This window comes from Rana temporaria, chromosome 3 (genome assembly GCF_905171775.1).
Source record: "Rana temporaria chromosome 3, aRanTem1.1, whole genome shotgun sequence".
In the NCBI taxonomy this organism is placed as follows: domain Eukaryota; kingdom Metazoa; phylum Chordata; class Amphibia; order Anura; family Ranidae; genus Rana; species Rana temporaria.
Window position 1 is genome coordinate 424,062,988 of NC_053491.1, and position 18,503 is coordinate 424,081,490.

Below are 18,503 nucleotides of genomic sequence, written 5' to 3' on the forward strand. Positions count from 1 at the left end.
CAATCACATCCCAGCTCCATCCACCCCACCCCAATACCATCCCAGCTCCATCCACCCCCATCCCATCTCGGTTCCATTCAACCCATTCCAATACCATCCCAGCTCCATCCATTTCCCCAATCCAATCCCAGATTCATCCATCCCCCATACCATCCCAACTCCATCCATCCCCTTCCCACCCCCGCACCATCCACCCAGCCCAAATCACACCCTGGCTCCATCCATCCCCCCCCGATCCCATCTCAGCTCCATCCATTCCCCCATACATCCCGGCTCCATCCACCTAACCCCAATCCCATCCCAGGTCCATCCATTCTCCCCGATCCTATCCCAGCTTTATCCATCCCCCTTCCATCCCTACTCCATCCATTGTGGCAGGTTAAGGGGGGAAAGCCACACCAACGCACTAGCCTGCTAAGTGCAGGGTGTGACACCACGTTCTGCCGCACCAGGTGACACCAACCCTAGTCATGCCACTGTGTGCTAGGGGGCACTTTAGGACTTGTGCTACAAGGGGGCTTGGATATGAAATCCACCCCCCAGCACGTCTTCTCCCCTCCCAAAGCCCCCCTAGGGCATATCCTCCCCCAAACAGATGCTGTTTGCCACAAAGGGGGTGGCTCTAGGCACCCCACAATACATATGGATAAATGGGGCACAGTGGCTGCATTTGATGGGCACAGTGGCTGCATTTGAGGGCGCAGTGGCTGCTATTGAGGACCCAGTGGCTGCTATTGATGGGCACAGTGGCTGCATTTGAGGGCACAGTGGCTGCATTTGATGGCTACAGTGGCTGCATTTGATGGCTACAGTGGCTGCATTTGATGGCTACAGTGACTGCACTTGATGGGCACAGTGGCTGCACTTGATGGGCACATAGTGGCTGTATTTGATGGGTACAGTGGTTGCCCTTGATGGGCACATTGGTTGCATTTGATGGGCACAGTGGCTGCACTTGATGGCACAGTGGCTGCACTTGATTGGCACAGTGGCTGCACTTGATGGGCACAGTGGCTGTAATTGATGTTTTTATTTTTGAAATTTTCAGTTTGTTTGCAACCCTCCCCCCCCCCCCCAAGAATTGTGAGCACCAGCTACCACTGATCTCTTGTATCATGTCTGCAGCCTCTGATCATCTTTTATATAATCTCTGCGCAGTCTCTGACCATCTCTTGTACTATGTCTGCAGTTTCTGATCATCTCCTGTACTATGTCAGCACAGTCTCTGCTCGTGTCATGTATCATGTCTGCAGTCTCTGATCATCTCCTGTAGTATGTAAGCACAGTCTCTGCCCATATCTTGTATCATGTTTGCAGTCTCTGACCATCTTTTGTATCACGTCTGCAATCTCTGATCATCTCCTGTATCATGTCTGCAGTCTCTGCCCATCTCTTGTATCACGTCTGCAGTCTCTGACCATCTCTTGTATCATGTTTGCAGTCTCTGACCATCTCTTGTATCACTAGCAATAGGAGGAAGGAGATGGACAGCCGCACTCCGAAATAACTTTTCAAAAAAGTTGTCTTTTATTTCCAAGCAGGAACATGCATAATCACCACAACCATAAACCAGGACAGCCTACTAGTTTCGCACTCTTGCTAGTGCTTAATCATGAGCCATGATTAAGCACTAGCAAGAGTGCGAAACTAGTCGGCTGTCCTGGTTTATGGTTGTGGTGATTATGCATGTTCCTGCTTGAAAATAAAAGACAACTTTTTTGAAAAGTTATTTCGGAGTGCGGCTGTCCATCTCCTTCCTCCTATTGCTACTGCTACGTGCATTGCCAGCACCTTGGTAATCTGACCGTCCCTGATTGTCTATAGGGCTCACCTGGAGCGGTGAAAATCTTCTTCTATCTCTTGTATCACGTCTGCAGTCTCTGACCATCTCTTGTATCACATCTGCAGTCTCTGACCATCTCTTGTATCACGTCTGCAGTCTCTGACTATCCCCTGCATCACGTCTGCAGTCTCTGACCATCTCCTGTATCATGTCTGCAGTCTCTGACCGTCTCCTGTATCATGTCTGCAGTCTTTGACCGTCTCCTGTATCATGTCTGCAGACTCTGACCATCTCTTGTATCATGTCCGCAGTCTCTGACCATCTCTTGTATCATGTCCGCAGTCTCTGACCGTCTCTTGTATCATGTCTGCAGTCTTTGACCATCTCTTGTATCGTGTCTGCAGTCTCTGACCATCTCTTATACCATGTCTGCAGTCTCTGACCATCTCTTGTATCATGTCTGCAGTCTCCGGCCATCTACTGTATCATGTCTGCGACTCTCCTACTCTACGGAAGGTGCTCCAGAGCCCCCTCTGCATTAGAGTTCCCATTTTAAATGCAAATTTTAACTCTGTGACGTGAAGGGGAATGCAGTGGACTCTGATATAAAGGTAATCTTTGGTCACCAGTGCTCCCCCCTCCCTTACATTAGAGTTCCCCTTTACACCAAAGTCTGCAGGTTCCCCCTTAGATCACGATCCGCAGCATTCCCCTTTATATCAGAGTTCCCTTGCACTGTAAGGGGGAATCCTGCAGACTCTGATATATGGGGGAACTCTGTGCAGGCTGGGTTATAATAACCTGACCTTCATGTAAATGGACAAATATGCGTGTAATAGATAATATATATGTAATATATATATTTGATTAAAGTATTGGTTAGAGAAAATTCTATAAACTGTGAATGCATAGTTCATACAATTTAAAACTCTTAATATATGCAATTTATACAGTTAGGGCTAGATTCAGAGAGGAGATACGCCGGCGTATCTCCAGATACGCCGTCGTATCTCTGAGTCCGGCCGGTCGTATCTATGCACCTGATTCATAGAATCAGTTACGCATAGATTTCCCTAAGATACGACCGGCGTAAGTGTTTTACACCGTCGTATCTTAGGCTGCATATTTACGCTGGCCGCTAGGTGGCGCTTCCGTATAGTTAAGCGAGGAATATGCAAATGAGCTAGATACGTCGATTCAGAAACGTACGTCCGGCCGGCGCATTTTTTTACGTCGTTTACGTTAGGCTTTTTTCGGCGTATAGTTACCCCTGCTATATGAGGCGTATCCTATGTTAAGTATGGCCGTCGTTCCCGCGTCGAGTTTTGAAAATTTTACGTCATTTGCGTAAGTCGTTCGCGAATAGGGATGTACGAGCCTTTCACTTTCTCTGCTCGGGCGGTGCAGCTGCCGCTGCACACTGTGTGTGTTCCCTTTAGCTGCCACCTGGGTGTAACAGAGGCAGAGCCGCTCGCCATAACACAGAGCTAGTGCGGTAACGGGCGGTGTGGGCGTCTTACGATGGGGGTGTTCTGGAGCCCAAGGTGAGCTGTTGCTGAAGGTGGGGGGTGGGGGGGTTGGCATGGTGTCCGCCACCCAATCACACTGACCTGAGCCGTCCAGAGCTGGTGTGATAAGAAGGAGGAGTGCTTGTGTCCTGAGCTAGTCTGATAAGGGGGGGGGGGCACAGTAATGGCTGCATTTGACGGGCACAGTAATGGCATTTGACGGGCACAGTGGCTGCATATGACGGGCACAGTGATGGCATTAGATGGGCACAGTGATGGCATTTAACAGGCACAGTGATGGCTTTGACGGGAACAGTGGCGGCATTTGATGGACACAGTGATGGTATTTGATGGGCACAATGATGTATTTGATGGGCACAGTGGTGGCATTTGACGGGCACAGTGATGGCATTTGATGGGCACAGTGGCGACATTTGATGGGGCAAAAGTGACTGCATTTGACGGGCACAGTGGCGACATTTTACCGTTAGTATACAGCATTGAAGGACCCTGCCTTGGGGCGGCAAATGGAGTAAATCCGGGCCTGACTGTATACACACACTGACGCACACACACAGACTGACACACACACACACACACACACACACATCACAAACACTGACATATACACACACACTGACATATACATACACACACTGACATACTGTACATACACTGACATGTAGGTCAGTGTATGTAGGTCAGGCTATGTGTATCAGGTAGGTCACACAACCCCACTGCCCAGCCAAAAAACCATGCGCCACTCCACCGCGCCCCCCCCCCCCTGCCAGCTGAAGCCCCTGGTCTTTTTGCCACCTAGCAAAGCCCCTGGCACACTGGCAGCATCTGATGGGGCACAGTAGTGGCAATTGATGGGCACACTGGCAGCATTTGATGGGGCACAGTAGCGGCAATTGATGGGCACACTGGCAGAAATTGATGGGCACAGTGGCTGCGTTTGATGGGCACAGTGGTGGCAATTTATGGGCACAGTGGCTACATTTGATGGGCACAGTGGCTGCGTTTGATGGCACACTAGCTGCGTTTGATGGCACACTAGCTGCGTTTGATGGCACACTAGCTGCATTTGATTTTTTTTTTTCGTTTGTTTGCGCCCCCCAAAAAAATTATTTGAGCACCAGCCGCCACTGACCTGCAGTCTATACTTCATCTCCACTACATCCACAGTTTTGGCCTCTGCTGTGCCACTTCAGTACCTGTGGTCTCTGCTGCAACTATTGTTGGAATCTCCTCTGTGCTATCTCTGCACCCGCAACCTTCAGACTCACGCCTGCTTCCAGCTGTACAGTGCTCAATACCTCTCTCACATCTCAGTTTCTCATTACCCGACTCTCACCCTCCTCTGTGTTTGTGAGTGAATGTTGGGTTACCTGAAGGTTGCCTGCATCTAAGTCCAAACTACATGAGGGGATCCCTGGCAGAACACTGGCTAACAGGGCTGGACTGAGACCAAAATTTGGCCCTGGACTTCATCCAGACCGTCCTACTTTAAGTTTGCAAACAAGCACAAAAATAGTATATAAACTATACGCAATTGTGCAAGAAAACATAAGTAGCATAACATAAAGAGTCCTCACTCACCTCTTTTATTTAACTTATTCTCCTCCTACTTTGACAGGCTATCACTGAAACTGGCCCACTGAGCCATCGGCCCACCGGGAAACTCCCTGTAGTCCCTATGGCCAGTACATGCCTGCTGGCTAACTCTTATGCCGCGTGCCCGAACAAATCACATCGGAATTCTGATGGAATTCCATCGGAGAAAAATAGAACATATTCTATATGTAAACTCAAATGGAATTCATCGGAATTTCCGATGAAAAAACTCAGATGGGGCTACACTTGATATCCAATGGAAAAAGTCAGTCTGATTTTTTCCACCGTAAATTTGGATCGTGTGTACGCGGCATTGGACTCCACTCTCACAAAAAGCAGCCACATCAAGGCGCAGTGTCTACATCCTAGGTTGTGACGGACACCCTCATTCGGTTTCAGGTTGCCACCTACTTTTATCATAGCTGACTGTTTATTCCCAAATTTTGAGAAACAAAGACTTTCGTCTGCTGCCTGTAGCTTCAACTCACTCAAAGCTATTTCTTCAAATTTTATACAAAAGATTAAGTTCAACCCTTAAAAGTTATCCCGTACAACACAGTCAAATCTTCTAAGAGTCATGGGACATCTAGTCAAATAGTGTAGCCGGGCGCTGAACTACAGAAACATGGAGAAGGAGACATTTCTGTCTTTATCAGTTTACTTTCACTTTCTACTGAGATACTGCTTTTATGCTGCACCATTTTTCTCTGGCCAGCAAGGGGAGAGCTAAAGCCAAGCAAGCCCATAGACTTTTATTCAAAGCACTAAGAATCCTGGAAGCTGTAGTTTTGGATGGCAGCCATATAATAGGACCCATAGATCTTTAGACTAGAAATCCCATAGACACTGTGCAGTAGGAGGAGTGGAGAAGGGATTTGTATTAAACTGGCCAGGCGTTAGAGAGAAGGAGAGCCTCTGCCTCAGGATTCACCTGCCAGTGGGGATGCGAACCTGAGACTGAGGACACCCGGGGGCAGCACAGCACGGCCCCACATCATAGCTCCTGTACTGCTGCCGCAAGGATGCTCCATTCACCCTCTGCTTCCCACCGCTGATCACCATGGTGAGACCACATTGTACAGCGAGCGTCCTCCACAGCTGCATCCTGGAAACTGGTGAGAGGGCTATCCACCCATTATTAACACTGCTAGCAGAGACTGAGTTAGTGAGAGCAGGACACCAAGTGTACCCAACCCATACTGCATCTATACCAGCCCTATATCAAATTTCTGCCAAACCTATACTGCACCCATACCAACCCTATACTGAAGTCAGGGCTCAAAATTTCAAGTCCTGAGCCACTAGCCAGGCCTTAAGAGTTACTCGCCACAAGTTGCACTTGCCCCACCCCTAAACACGTCCTTGTAAATTATCTCATGAAATTACACTGTTAAATGTTTTAACCAGAATTAAAAAAAAATATATTATTAACAACAACGTTAACTTAAAACATATCAGTACCCATCAGTGCAGCCTCACCGTGCCCATCAAATACAGCTTTACGGTGCCCATGAATACAGCCTCACTGTGCCCATGAATGCAGCCTCACTTTCCCCTCATCAAATGCAGCCTCACTGTGCCCCATCAAATGCAGCTTCACTGTGCCCCATCAAATGCAGCTTCACTGTGCCCATGAACGCAGCCTCACTGTGCCCCATCAAATGCAGCCTCACTGTGCCCCATCAAATGAAGCCTCACTGTGCCCCATCAAATGCAGCTTCATTGTGCCCCATCAAATGCAGCTTCACTGTGCCCCATCAATTGCAGAGTCGTAGTGCCCCATCAATTGCAGCGTCACCATGCCCCATCAATTGCAGTGTCACCATGCCCCATCAATTGCAGCGTCACCATGCCCCATCAAATGCAACATCACCGTGGCCATCAATTGCATCCTCATCGTGCCCCATCAAATGCAGCTTTACAGTGTACCATTAAATGCAGCGTCACCGTTCCCCATCAATTGCAGCATCACCGTGCCCCATCAATTGCAGCGTCACCGTGCCCCATCAAATGCAGCGTCACCGTGCCCCATCAAATGCAGCGTCACCGTGCCCCATCAGATGCAGCGTCACCGTGCCCTATCAAATGCAGCATCACCGTGCCCTATTAAATGCAGCGTCACCATGCCCCATCAAATGCAGCGTCACCACCATGCCCCATCAAATGCAGCGTCACCGTGCCCCATTAAATGCAGCTTCACTGTGCCCCATCAAATGCAGCATCACTGTGCCCCATCAAATGCAGCATCACCGTGCCCCATCAATTGCAGCGTCACCTTGCCCCATCACTCCAGACTCACCATTGCCTTGATGCTGGTTCACACACACACACAGCGGGCATCTCCCACTGTGTGTTACGGAGCTGGGTCTGTGTTCGGCGGCTCGGTGTAACAAGATCCCGCCCCCTTAGACCGGCTCATGTGATAGGCAGATCACTGAATCAATCTACTATCACACAAGCCAGTCTAGGGGGGCAAGACCTTGTTACACTGAGCCGCCGAACACAGACTCAGCTCCGTAACACACAGTGGGAGATGTCCGCTGTGTGCGTGTGAGGAGGGGATGGCTCCAGCTACAGTCCAGCCACGCCGCTCTGTGTCCTCCGGCTGACAGTTTCCTGGCTGATCGCTTCAGCCAGAAAACGGTCAGCCTGCTCCGTCCCTGTACCTCACTCGCCCTGCACTAAATTCCACTCGCAAAATGCGAGCAGGCGAGTGGAATTTTTGAGGGCTGCTGAAGTTATTATGAACTGTCACTGTATTTGACACGCATCTACACTGCACCTGTACCACAACTTGACTGCATCTTTACCGCATCCTTACCGCAACTAGACTGCATGCTGCTTTACTAAAACAGTTTTAAGTGCACCACCGCTTCTTCAAGGGTCCCAATTATAGCCATCCGAAAAACGACAACCTTTTACAGACAGTGCATATCCAGTTGGTCTAGGCCTAGCATCATTGCCATTAATGCACTTCAGCAGTATAGTCTCATGTATCCAGTAACTCAAGCTTTATTACTGCCGACTGTTACATTTTAGGTGACCTCGCTACTGTTTATGCTGATCTGGACGCCAAGTGTCATCTTATGCCTAGTCCTTACTACTAATCACTCTGTATGTGAAATTGTGATATTACCTTTGTTAATCCATTTTTATGCTTGCCTGGTTACCCACTATATTGGGTTACAATATATTAAATTTGACTTTACTAACTGGTTCAGTGACTGTTTCCTGGACATGGTATTATTATTAGTTACCAGGTATTACTTTCAGTGATTTTCTGTGATATTGCATGCTTTGGACACTCAACCTAGTGTGTCAGAGGGACTGAAGTTCTTTCGGTGGTTGAGGCAAAGAACAGAGGAAACATCTTAACCAGTGGCTCCTACGGGGGTAGTGCTACAATAGAATTAAAGTCCCCTTAAACACCTCTGAGTGTCCTCCAGGCTTTTAGGAGGACTTGACTGATATAAGCTGTGCCCAGAGGAGGCAGGTAGAGGGCAATGGACTAGTCACCAGTATTCCTGGTGGTTTTTACTGAATATAAAGCTGATTTTACATGGTTAGCTGTTTTATTTCAGCAGCCGTCAGGCTGAATGAAAAAAATTTACAGATTTGTCCATCCACAAAAAACAGGAATCCCCCTCAATGGGACATTATATTCTGACAGTGTGGACTCTCTGCTTTTAGAATACACTGATCAGCACTGCAGTTGATTGGCTGTTGAACAAAGGTTTTGTATCAGTCTCATTCAGCAGAGGCCGATCTAACAAGGGCTACACACAGATCAAAATTTGGCCGGTCCCTGCCGAACCGTCAAAGTTTCAATCCATGTGTACCCAGCTTAAGGGTCACATCACACTAGTGATCATGTCACTGTCGAAAAACTGTCAGTGCCAAGATTGCTTCCACCCTGACTGGATAAGCAAATCATTGTCATGTGAATTGGTGCAGAATGTCACATGCCAGCAACGGCTTACTCACGTTGGGGCAGGTTCACGTTAATTGAAACAAAGTTAACAGTTTTTGAACTTTTTAAAGCATGTTAATATGGGTTTTCTTTTCATTTTTCAGGTGTGCATGGAGTATGTACAAAATGAACGCTATTGCTCAAGTCCTTTAGAGGTGAGGATTTTATTTGTCAGATATTAATGACTGGTTATGAACAAGGGTGCATCTAAATTCCAAAAGAGGACAAAGAACAACCATGTGGCGACATTTATTACAGACTGGTGTAACATTACAAAAATGTGATTATTATATGGGTGAAAACTGACACATTTCATGACATGGTGACTGAATGAAGGTGACTTAGTTACATGTGTGGTTAAATACCAGAGCATGTTTCTGACACTCATTAGAATGGAGGAAGCCACTTGCACAAGTGGTGAAACATCTTTAACCACTTCAATACCGGGCTTTTATACACACCTCATTACCGGGCCTATTCTGGCACTTCTCTCCTACATGTAAAAATCATCATTCTTTTGGTAGAAAATTACGCAGAAACCCCAAATATTATATATGTTTTTTTTAGCAGACGCCCTAGGGAATAAAACGACGGTCATTGCAACGTTTTATCTTGCATGGTATTCGCGCAATAATTTTTCAAACGCCCTTTTTTTTAAAAAAAAATTGTTTCATGAATTAAAAAAATAACAAAACAGTAAAGTTAGCCCAATTTTTTTGTATAATGTGAAAGATTATGTTACACCGAGTAAATAGATACCTAACATGTCACGCCTTAAAATTGTGCATACTCATGGAATGGTGCCAAACTTCGGTACTTAAAAATCTCCATAGGCAACGCATTAATTTTTTTTTTACAGGTTACCAATTTAGATTTACAGAGGAGATCTAGTTCTAGATTTGTTGCTGGCACTCTAACGCACGCGGCGATACCTCACATATGTGGTTTAAACGGCGTTCATATATGTCGGCGGGACTTACGTATGCGTTCGCTACTGCGCGCGAGCTACCGGGGACAGGGGCGTTTTAATTTTATTTTTTATTCTTTTATTTATTTTTTTTACTTATTTTTTTCTTTTTTTACACTTCTTTTCTAATTTTTTTTTTTTTTTTTACTTTTATTCCTATTACAAGGAATGTAAACATCCCTTGTAATAGGAAATGTGTGTGACAGGTCCTCTTTATGGAGAGATGCGGGGTCAATAAGACCCTGCATCTCTCCTCCAGGCTGCAAACCATGAGATCGGTGAAAAAAAATTCACGATCTCATGAATACTGTTGCTTACTAGCCGCAATCGCGGCTTTGTTTACTTACGGGGACCCGGGCGTGACGTCATCACATCGCGCCCGGGTCCTTCAACAGTCATAGAGATGACTGGTGACCATCTGGTCACCAGTCATCTCTATGTTTCCTGCGAGCGCCGGACGATTCTTTCTCCGGGCCCCCGATGGCACGGGAGAGCCCGGAGAAGCACCGGATGGCGGCGGGAGGGGGGGGGATGTCCCCTCCCGCCGCCTGTAAGAACGATCAAGCGGTGGAACCGCCGCTATGATCGTTCTTATGTTGCGCAGTATCGCCGGCAGAACAAAAGGATATCTGGATGATGCCTCTAGCTGCAGGCATCATTCAGATATCCACCCGCAAAGCCCAGGACGTCATTTGACGTCCACCCAGGATGGGAGATCCCATCTGTGGACGTCAAATGACAATGGGCGGGTATTGAAGTGGTTAAGTTTACAGGCAGTCCCCAAGTTATAAACATCAAAGTTACATCCGGCTCATACTGAAGAACGGAGGCAGCGTGGCGGCACATTGGTCACTGCATGCTGCCACCTACTGTCAGGCGGACCTGTCAGCAATCCCACATCACAGCATATCCAATTAACCCCTCCCTATGCTATCCAAAACCTAAAAAACATTTTTTGGCTGGAGTTACACCTAAAAGCTTTACCTGTTCCAACTTGCATACAGATTCAACTTGGGAACAAACCTACAGAACCTCTCTTCTTCATAACCCTAGGCTTGCCTATACTAAACAAATCAGTTTAAACATAACTAACTACTGCTTGCTAGGTCACGACCTAGATAAATTAAAATCTTCACAGACACTTAATTAATAACTAAAAATTCAGAGAAGCTGCAATTATATTTAAAGGAGATTTTGTATGTAGCCCCCTGTTCCTAAAATTGGGGCTATAATGTAAATTTTGTTTTTGGCTGAGCTGTAAACAGCTCAGATTTGATTGTATATTTTATTTGGTTCTGTTCTAAGCTTAACTGAGTTGTGCATTTTTCACTATTGCCAGTAGGTGTCACTGGTACCACAGGCCAGTATGAGAATTACAACAATGTTGAACTCAGCAAATATGCAAATGAGGAACTAACGCTGATTCAAAAACCTGCGCGTGTGAGGCGCAGTTTGCGCACAAAGCGCGCAAGCTGTTCGACCAGGGCAAACTTGCACATTATAAAAGCAGGGGCAAGTTAGCAACAGACTTCCACAGGTCAGCTGGAGAGCAACTACAGCAGCACCAATACAGACGAGCTGAGCAAGCAGAGCACCCACACTTGCAGGACCTCACATCTGTGTGTCAACATGCCAGGGGCAGCCATGGTTCTAGCAATACTACTGAGTGAACCGACTCGTAGGAGGGCACGGGAGAGGATATACCGAGTGCACAGGAACATCTTTGACATGGGGGATTCGGAGGTGTATCGCATGTTTAGATTCAGCCCTGAAGTCATCCTGGAATTAGCCACAATCCTGCATGATGACATCACCAGCCAGACACATCGTGGACATGCAGTGGAGCCACTGGTCAAGGTAGTGGCAACCCTGCATTTCCTGGCAAGTGGATCTTTTCAACGCACAGGTGGAATTGTGGCTGGGATGTCACAATCCTCCATGAGCAGATGTGTGCACCAGGTTATCCCCCCAATCCTGAGACGCATGTCCCACCAATTCATCAAACCCACCCAGGAGGACCTGCGGCAGAAGGCAGTGACAGATTTCTATCAAATTGCCAGATTCCCACGCACTGTGGGGGCCATTGATTGCACCCATGTGGCACTACGGCCCCCCCGTGACATAGAGCATATATACTGCAATAGGAAGCATTGGCATTCAATCAATGTCCAGGTGATAGTGGATGCCCATGGCCTCATATGGCACGTCCGTGCCAAACACCCAGGATCCAGCCATGACAGCTTCATATTCCGTCAGAGCAGCATCCCCACCGAATTTGAACAGAACATGTATGGGGACAGCTGGCTGGTTGGTGAGTGATATGGGTGTCAGGTATGACTGTCCCCCCCCATGATGCAGACATCACGAGGGGCACATGCATGACTAACATCCTCCTGTCTTTTCCCTTCCAGGTGACGTGGCATATGCACTGGGACCTCATCTTATGACCCCATTCCGGAACCCCCAAACCCCAGGAGAGGAAAGATACAATGAAGCTCACGCACGTACCCGTGCAGTGGTGGAACGCACATTTGGCATCCTGAAGTCACGTTTCAGATGCCTGGATAAGTCTGGGAGTACCCTGTTGTATTCCCCAAACTTTGTATGCAAGATCATCGGGGCATGTTGTATTCTGCACAACTTTGCCGAGAGAAAGGGCCTGCAGATTGACATATGTGATGACCTGACCCCCGAGCCACACAATCCCCCCCCCCAAGAAACTCTACCGGGTCTACTGAGGGAAGAGCAATCAGGAGTGGTCTCGTGGAACGTATCTTTGCATGTTAAACACACACATTAATCATGTCACAAGTAGAATGCACGCATGCACACCACTGTGGTCCCTAGCACACACAACACACATGCACCCAAAATTGGATTAGACCCAAGGATACTGCATGGTATTAGGGAGCAGCAACACCGCGTCAAGGCTCCAATTATGTTGCTGTCCATTCATACACCTTTCACATGGCATGCCTTTTCCAGCAGGAGTGACACCCCCCCCCCCCCATTCACACACCAGTCACACTGTAGTATACACTCCTCACCGTGTGTAGGGACTACAAAATAAAAAAAAAACTCAAACTTTGAGCATAAAATAAATAAAAAAAAGCTCATAATCTGAGCATTATACAAATTAAAACAAAAACTCATAATATGAGCATAATACAACTAAATATAAAAAGCTCATAATCTGAGCACAAATCGTTATAAAAAAAAAAAAGATCCGCATGCCAATTATTTTTTTGTTATTTTTGACATCCTGGTGCCAAGGGTACCCCGGCTCTGGCTCCTCAGTCGGCGTGGTGGACCCTGGGCTGAGGATGGAGCCTGGGGTGTGGATGGAGCATGGGGTGGGGATGGTGCATGGGGTGGGGATGAAGGGGGGGGGAGGAGCAGCATCCCCTACTTCCTCACTCCTGGCAGGTGGTGCCTGCCTGCCCTCCATGGCGTTGGCCAGGCAGGTGAGCACACTGTTTGTCTGTGCCAGCATACGCAGCTGCCGGGTGGTGTTGTGCTGCTGGTGCCGGCGGGTAAGTCTCCCCTCCTCCCACACAGCGGCAGTGTTGGCCTCTACCGCCCCTGCCAACCTGCTCACCTCCGCTGTCAGCAAAGCGGTGGCGCCCTGCTGCTCCACCATGCAGGTGACCATGGCCACACAATTGGAGCTGACTTCCTGCAAGCTCTCACAGTCTTTTATCCCCAGCTCCGCATGCAGGGTGAGGGCCTGCTGCACTGAGGAGGAGGAGGATGCCAGGCTGTCCGCCACCCGCCTCAAATCTCCCACCATGGCCCCTATATGACGGGTCTGCCGGCCCTGTTCCTCCTGCAGCCCTTCTCGGAGGCCTGAGGGGACACCCCTCATTTTTGAGAGAGCCTTCCTGGTAGGAGAGGCTGGGGCACGGACTGAGGGAAAAGAAGGGGAGGGGGCCACACTGGAGGGGGCGACAATGGTGGGAGGGTCACTGGAGGGGGCAACAATGGTGGGAGGGACACTGAAGGGGGCGACAATGGTGGGAGGGACACTGGAGGGGGATGACGTGATGGTCGGGGGGGGGGGGGGGGGGTTGGTCAGGGATGGTGGGATCCTCCTGGAGGTAGACAGAGTCCTCCTGGTGGAGGTCAATCGACTCCTCCAACACTTCCTCCTCCATAGATTGCCTATGGTCGCTCTCCTCCTCCACCAACATGGCCAGGATCTGCATGGGGGTTGACTGGACCCCATGATGATGTGGGGATGGCGTGGGTCGCCCTACAGCCGACAACGGCCCAGCTTCATCCTGAACATCTGTGGATGACACAAAAAAACACATGTTGCTGGAGCCACACACCTGTCACATGTTCCCTTCTACCCCCTCACATGTTCCCTTCTACCCCCTCACATGTTCCCTTCTACCCCCTCCCATGATACACAGCAAATATGAGATAAAACACACTTACCTGTCCCCAAGTCCCCAACAGTGGAATCATAGCCTGGGACTCCCTCCACCTGCTTCAGCGATAAACTTTGGGCGATCACCTCCTCCTCCGCATTCAATCGCAATGGGCAGGCTGGTCCTCCTCCCGTGCCCCTGGTATGTTTGCGGATTATTACCAGTTTATCCCGGACCCGACGCCGCATATCATTTAATTTTTTTTGGATCTCGTCCCAGGTCCTCTCCTCATTCCCGAGCGCATTAATGTCCAGCGTTATCGCATCATAGATTGCCCTCCTTTGGGCTATGGTGGTGTGTTTGCGCTGGGCACCATACAGGGCAGCAGTATGTCTAGTGAGTGCCGCCAGCATAATCTCCATCTCAGAGGTATTAAAGTTAGCTTTCCTCTTGTTTACCCTCTGAGGAGGTGCCATTGCAAATAAGGGGCAAAATTACCTTGCTCAGGGGGGGTGAAAAAAGCAGGATGTAATTTTGCACAGGACCTGCGCATGTCTGCCCCTATTTATTTGCTCAGTGCAAGCAGGTGGGCCGGCGTAGCCCAGGAAGTAGGACAGGCGCAGTTGCACGCGTGTGCACATGGAAGCGTTCGATCTGCGCATGCTCCGTCGAGGATGCGCCGGGCGCAAGCCACTGCTGAACAGGCAGACCATCATTTGCATAGGGGCACACCCACTTTCACTTGCGCAGGCTTGCGCCCTCAAATTTACCTTACGCAGGCGCAAATTTACACACAAAGGCATCCTGAATCAGGTGGCAATCTCGCACGATTGCGCCGGCGCAGTGCGATTGAGCTGCGCTGCGCATGTGTAAGAAATGGGCAAATCTACCTGAATCTGGGCCACTGGGTTTTTTCTCTGACCCCAATCTGGGCACCAAATTCGCTCATTTAACCAGCTTTTATTCCATAACAGAGCAAAAAAAAGAAGAGAAAAAAAAAAAAGGAGAAAAACAGCTAAAAAAGCAGTAAGAGCAGCAACTTTTCCAGTAACCAGTCCTAGAGTTTAAGGGCTTTTCCAGAAGAAAAGAGGGGGGGGAAAAAAAGGGAAAAGACAATTTTCCTTCCCTTACACAATAACAGGGAGACCAAAAATGGCAGAAGAAAAAAAAAAAAAAACAGAGCGTAGATATCTGGAGAATCACTCTTTGACATATAGTATACTTCGTCTTATCCACTTTATAGCAACTTTGTAAAGGTACACTATGCTGGATTTTATTATTCAAGATAGATATCTGCAACAGCATTTCGTATGCCACTTAAAGCGCAGTCTTCTGACCAAATAGATCTCTCTTAGCATCTACTGCCTGTGCAACATCCATATACTGTTTATGGTATGCCACCTGCCGCTTGTAATACACAGTATATCATTTATGTCCAGCACAGTATCATGCACAATGTGCTAATTTATGTTGCTCTTCTACTAATTATTTACACACACAATCCTTTGGATTTTCTTGGGTTTTCAACTTTTACCTTCATCTTTTTTCCCCCTTTTCTGGCTCCTTTCTATTTGATGTAATAGATGTAATAGACAACCTCCTCTCTTATGCGCTGGAATATACGCTGGTATATTAGCGCCTCGCCATCCGTGGCCCGCACTCCATGGTCCCGCGCTCCTCAGCGTGCCAGGCACCGTGCAGCCCACTGTCTCCCCTACTACTCCCCCTTCAGTCCGGGGAGGTGGGGGGTCACCGGTATACCGTCCCAAGCTTCCCGGAAAAACCACCGCCAGCCTTCAAGCCCAGGCACTTTGGTATTCGCCAGTCTCGGTCACATGTTTCCAGGGGGCAGGCTACTGACATCCAGACATCCAATCAGTGGGAAACAAACAGACGGCAACGAATAGAAACCAGAGGATACACACCGCTGCCCGCGACCACACGGTAGGGTAAGCCTTCGATTTAGCTGGATTTAGCCGTGTCAATGGCCAGGATAGGAACTTCCAAGCCTTCGTTCCGGCATTAGCCTAGGGGTATAGCCTGTGTTGTCAGGCATAGGGCAGAGGGAGACACACTCCTCGTCACCTCACATGCCTCACGCCTCCACACCTCCATCCAGTCACGCCCTGCGCAATGACTGACACATGCCGCACGCTCCCGATACTAATGCTACTCTGCAAGGGGCGGGGGTGATTTTAGCAATAAAGTACACATCTTAGCGGGGCGTGTTAAAACAAATGGAGGGCGGGATTTGCAATGTTGGTGGGCTGGTTTTGCAGTGTTGATGGGCGGATTTTCACAAACGATTTAACTCACAAAAGAGGCAGTATTTTAAAATGATGATTTTAAAAAGAGATAAGGGCGGATAGTTTAATGTTGATGGCCAATTTCAATATTTCTCACAGTTTATTGTTATTATGCTTATGACTTAACCCCATTGCAAAATCTGCCCTCCATTTGTTTTAACACGCCCCGCTAAGATGTGTACTTTATTGCTAAAATCACTTACTTGCAGAGTAGCACTAGCATCGGGAGCGTGCATCATGTGTCATAGTCATTTCGCAGGCGCTGTGTAGAGCCGACTCTCAGCTCTACATATTCGGCTATTTTTGGCAGCTCCGTTGAGGTTCGTACTGTGCAAGCGACGGGCCTGCGCAGTACAGGGGGGTCCTTATCCGCCGGGGGGACCTTTATCGGCAGAACACCAGCTTTTCTTTTGTTTACATTCTGATGTTAGCTGGGAACTCGGACAGCAGGCGAGTCATATTTGTCAAGGAGCGTGCCACACGCTCCTTAAAGTGGAGTTCCACCCATTTTGTTATGTTTGTCTGTGCTGCATGCTCTAATCTCATAGTGTTCAGAATGGACAATTTTTATTTAAAGCGGGGGTTCACCCTTAGAGGGCACTTTTTCCCCTTAGCTTCCTGCTCGTTTTCTCTAGGGGAATCGGCTATTTGTATTAAAATATGTGCAGTACTTACCCGTTTTCGAGCTGCATCTTCTTCCGTCGCTTCCGGGTATGGGCTTCGGGAATGGGCGTTCCTTCTTGATTGACAGTCTTCCGAGAGGCTTCCGACGGTCGCATCCATCGCGTCACGATTTTCCGAAAGAAGCCGAACGTCGGTGCGCAGGCGCAGTATAGAGCCGCACCGATGTTCGGCTTCTTTCGGCTACGAGTGACGCGATGGATGCGACCGTCGGAAGCCTCTCGGAAGAATGTCAATCAAGAAGGAACGCCCGCTCCCGAAGACCCATACCCGGAAGCGACGGAAGAAGATGCAGCTCGAAAACGGGTAAGTACGGCTCATATTTTAATACAAATAGCCGATTCCCCTAGACCGAACGAGCAGGAATCTAGGGGAAGAAAATTTTTTTTTTTAGAAATGGGTGAACTCCCGCTTTAATTTGTTGCTTGTAAATACCTTTATTTTGTAGTCCTTCATTACTTCCTCCTCCTTATTTGCCTAGGCTATTTGCAAGGGTTTCTGGGATAGGCATCATGTTCCCAGTAGTCCTTGCAAACCTGACTGAAACCTATTATATTGCTTGTGCACTGAGCATGTGCGAGATATGCAAAGCTGAAATCCAGGAAGTCATACAGTCTGGATTCATGATGCCCACACTTAAGATGGCCACGGTCTATTTCTAGATTATAAACTATTTAAATGCTGTAACAACCTAACAAAACGGACCTTAGTTTACAGACTAACTTTACTAGAATACATTAAGCTTGTGTATTACAGGGGTATTTATATTTAAAAAGTGAAATTGTGCGTGGAACTCCCCTTTAACAATCAGCTATTCCGGGCTGAATTTTAAATAACTTCTGAAAATTACGAATCATTTCGGAAAAACAAAACTCAAATATACTAAATGAATTCTAAAAATGTATCATTTTAACATAGCGAATATGAGAAAATTATTTGTTTAACATATGAATCCTTAGCTGGAGGGATCTGTTTTAACCACTTAAGCCCCGGACCTTTAGGCAGCTAAATGCCCAGGCCAGGTTTTGCGATTCGGCACTGCGTCGCTTTAACAGACAATTGCGCGGTCGTGCGACGTGGCTCCCAAACAAAATTAGCGTCCTTTTTTCCCCACAAATAGAGCTTTATTTTGGTGGTATTTGATCACCTCTGCGGTTTTTATTTTTTGCGTTGTAAACAAAAATAGAGCGACAATTTTGAAAAAAATGCAATTTTCCTCAGTTTAGGCCGATACGTATTCTTCTACCTATTTTTGGTAAAAAAAATCGCAATAAGTGTTTATCGATTGGTTTGCGCAA

The 18,503-nt window shown here is 47.9% G+C and overlaps 1 protein-coding gene across 2 annotated transcripts in view; it reads left to right on the top strand.

Moving 5' to 3' along the window:
* Positions 1-18,503, top strand: part of LOC120933167 (RING finger protein 112-like) — a 105,252-nt gene that overhangs the window by 75,469 nt on the left and 11,280 nt on the right. For both annotated transcript variants that reach the window (XM_040346214.1, XM_040346213.1), the window contains one exon: positions 8,983-9,033. In XM_040346214.1, the coding sequence (XP_040202148.1) occupies positions 8,983-9,033 (51 nt within the window). The remainder of the gene's footprint in view (positions 1-8,982; positions 9,034-18,503) is intronic.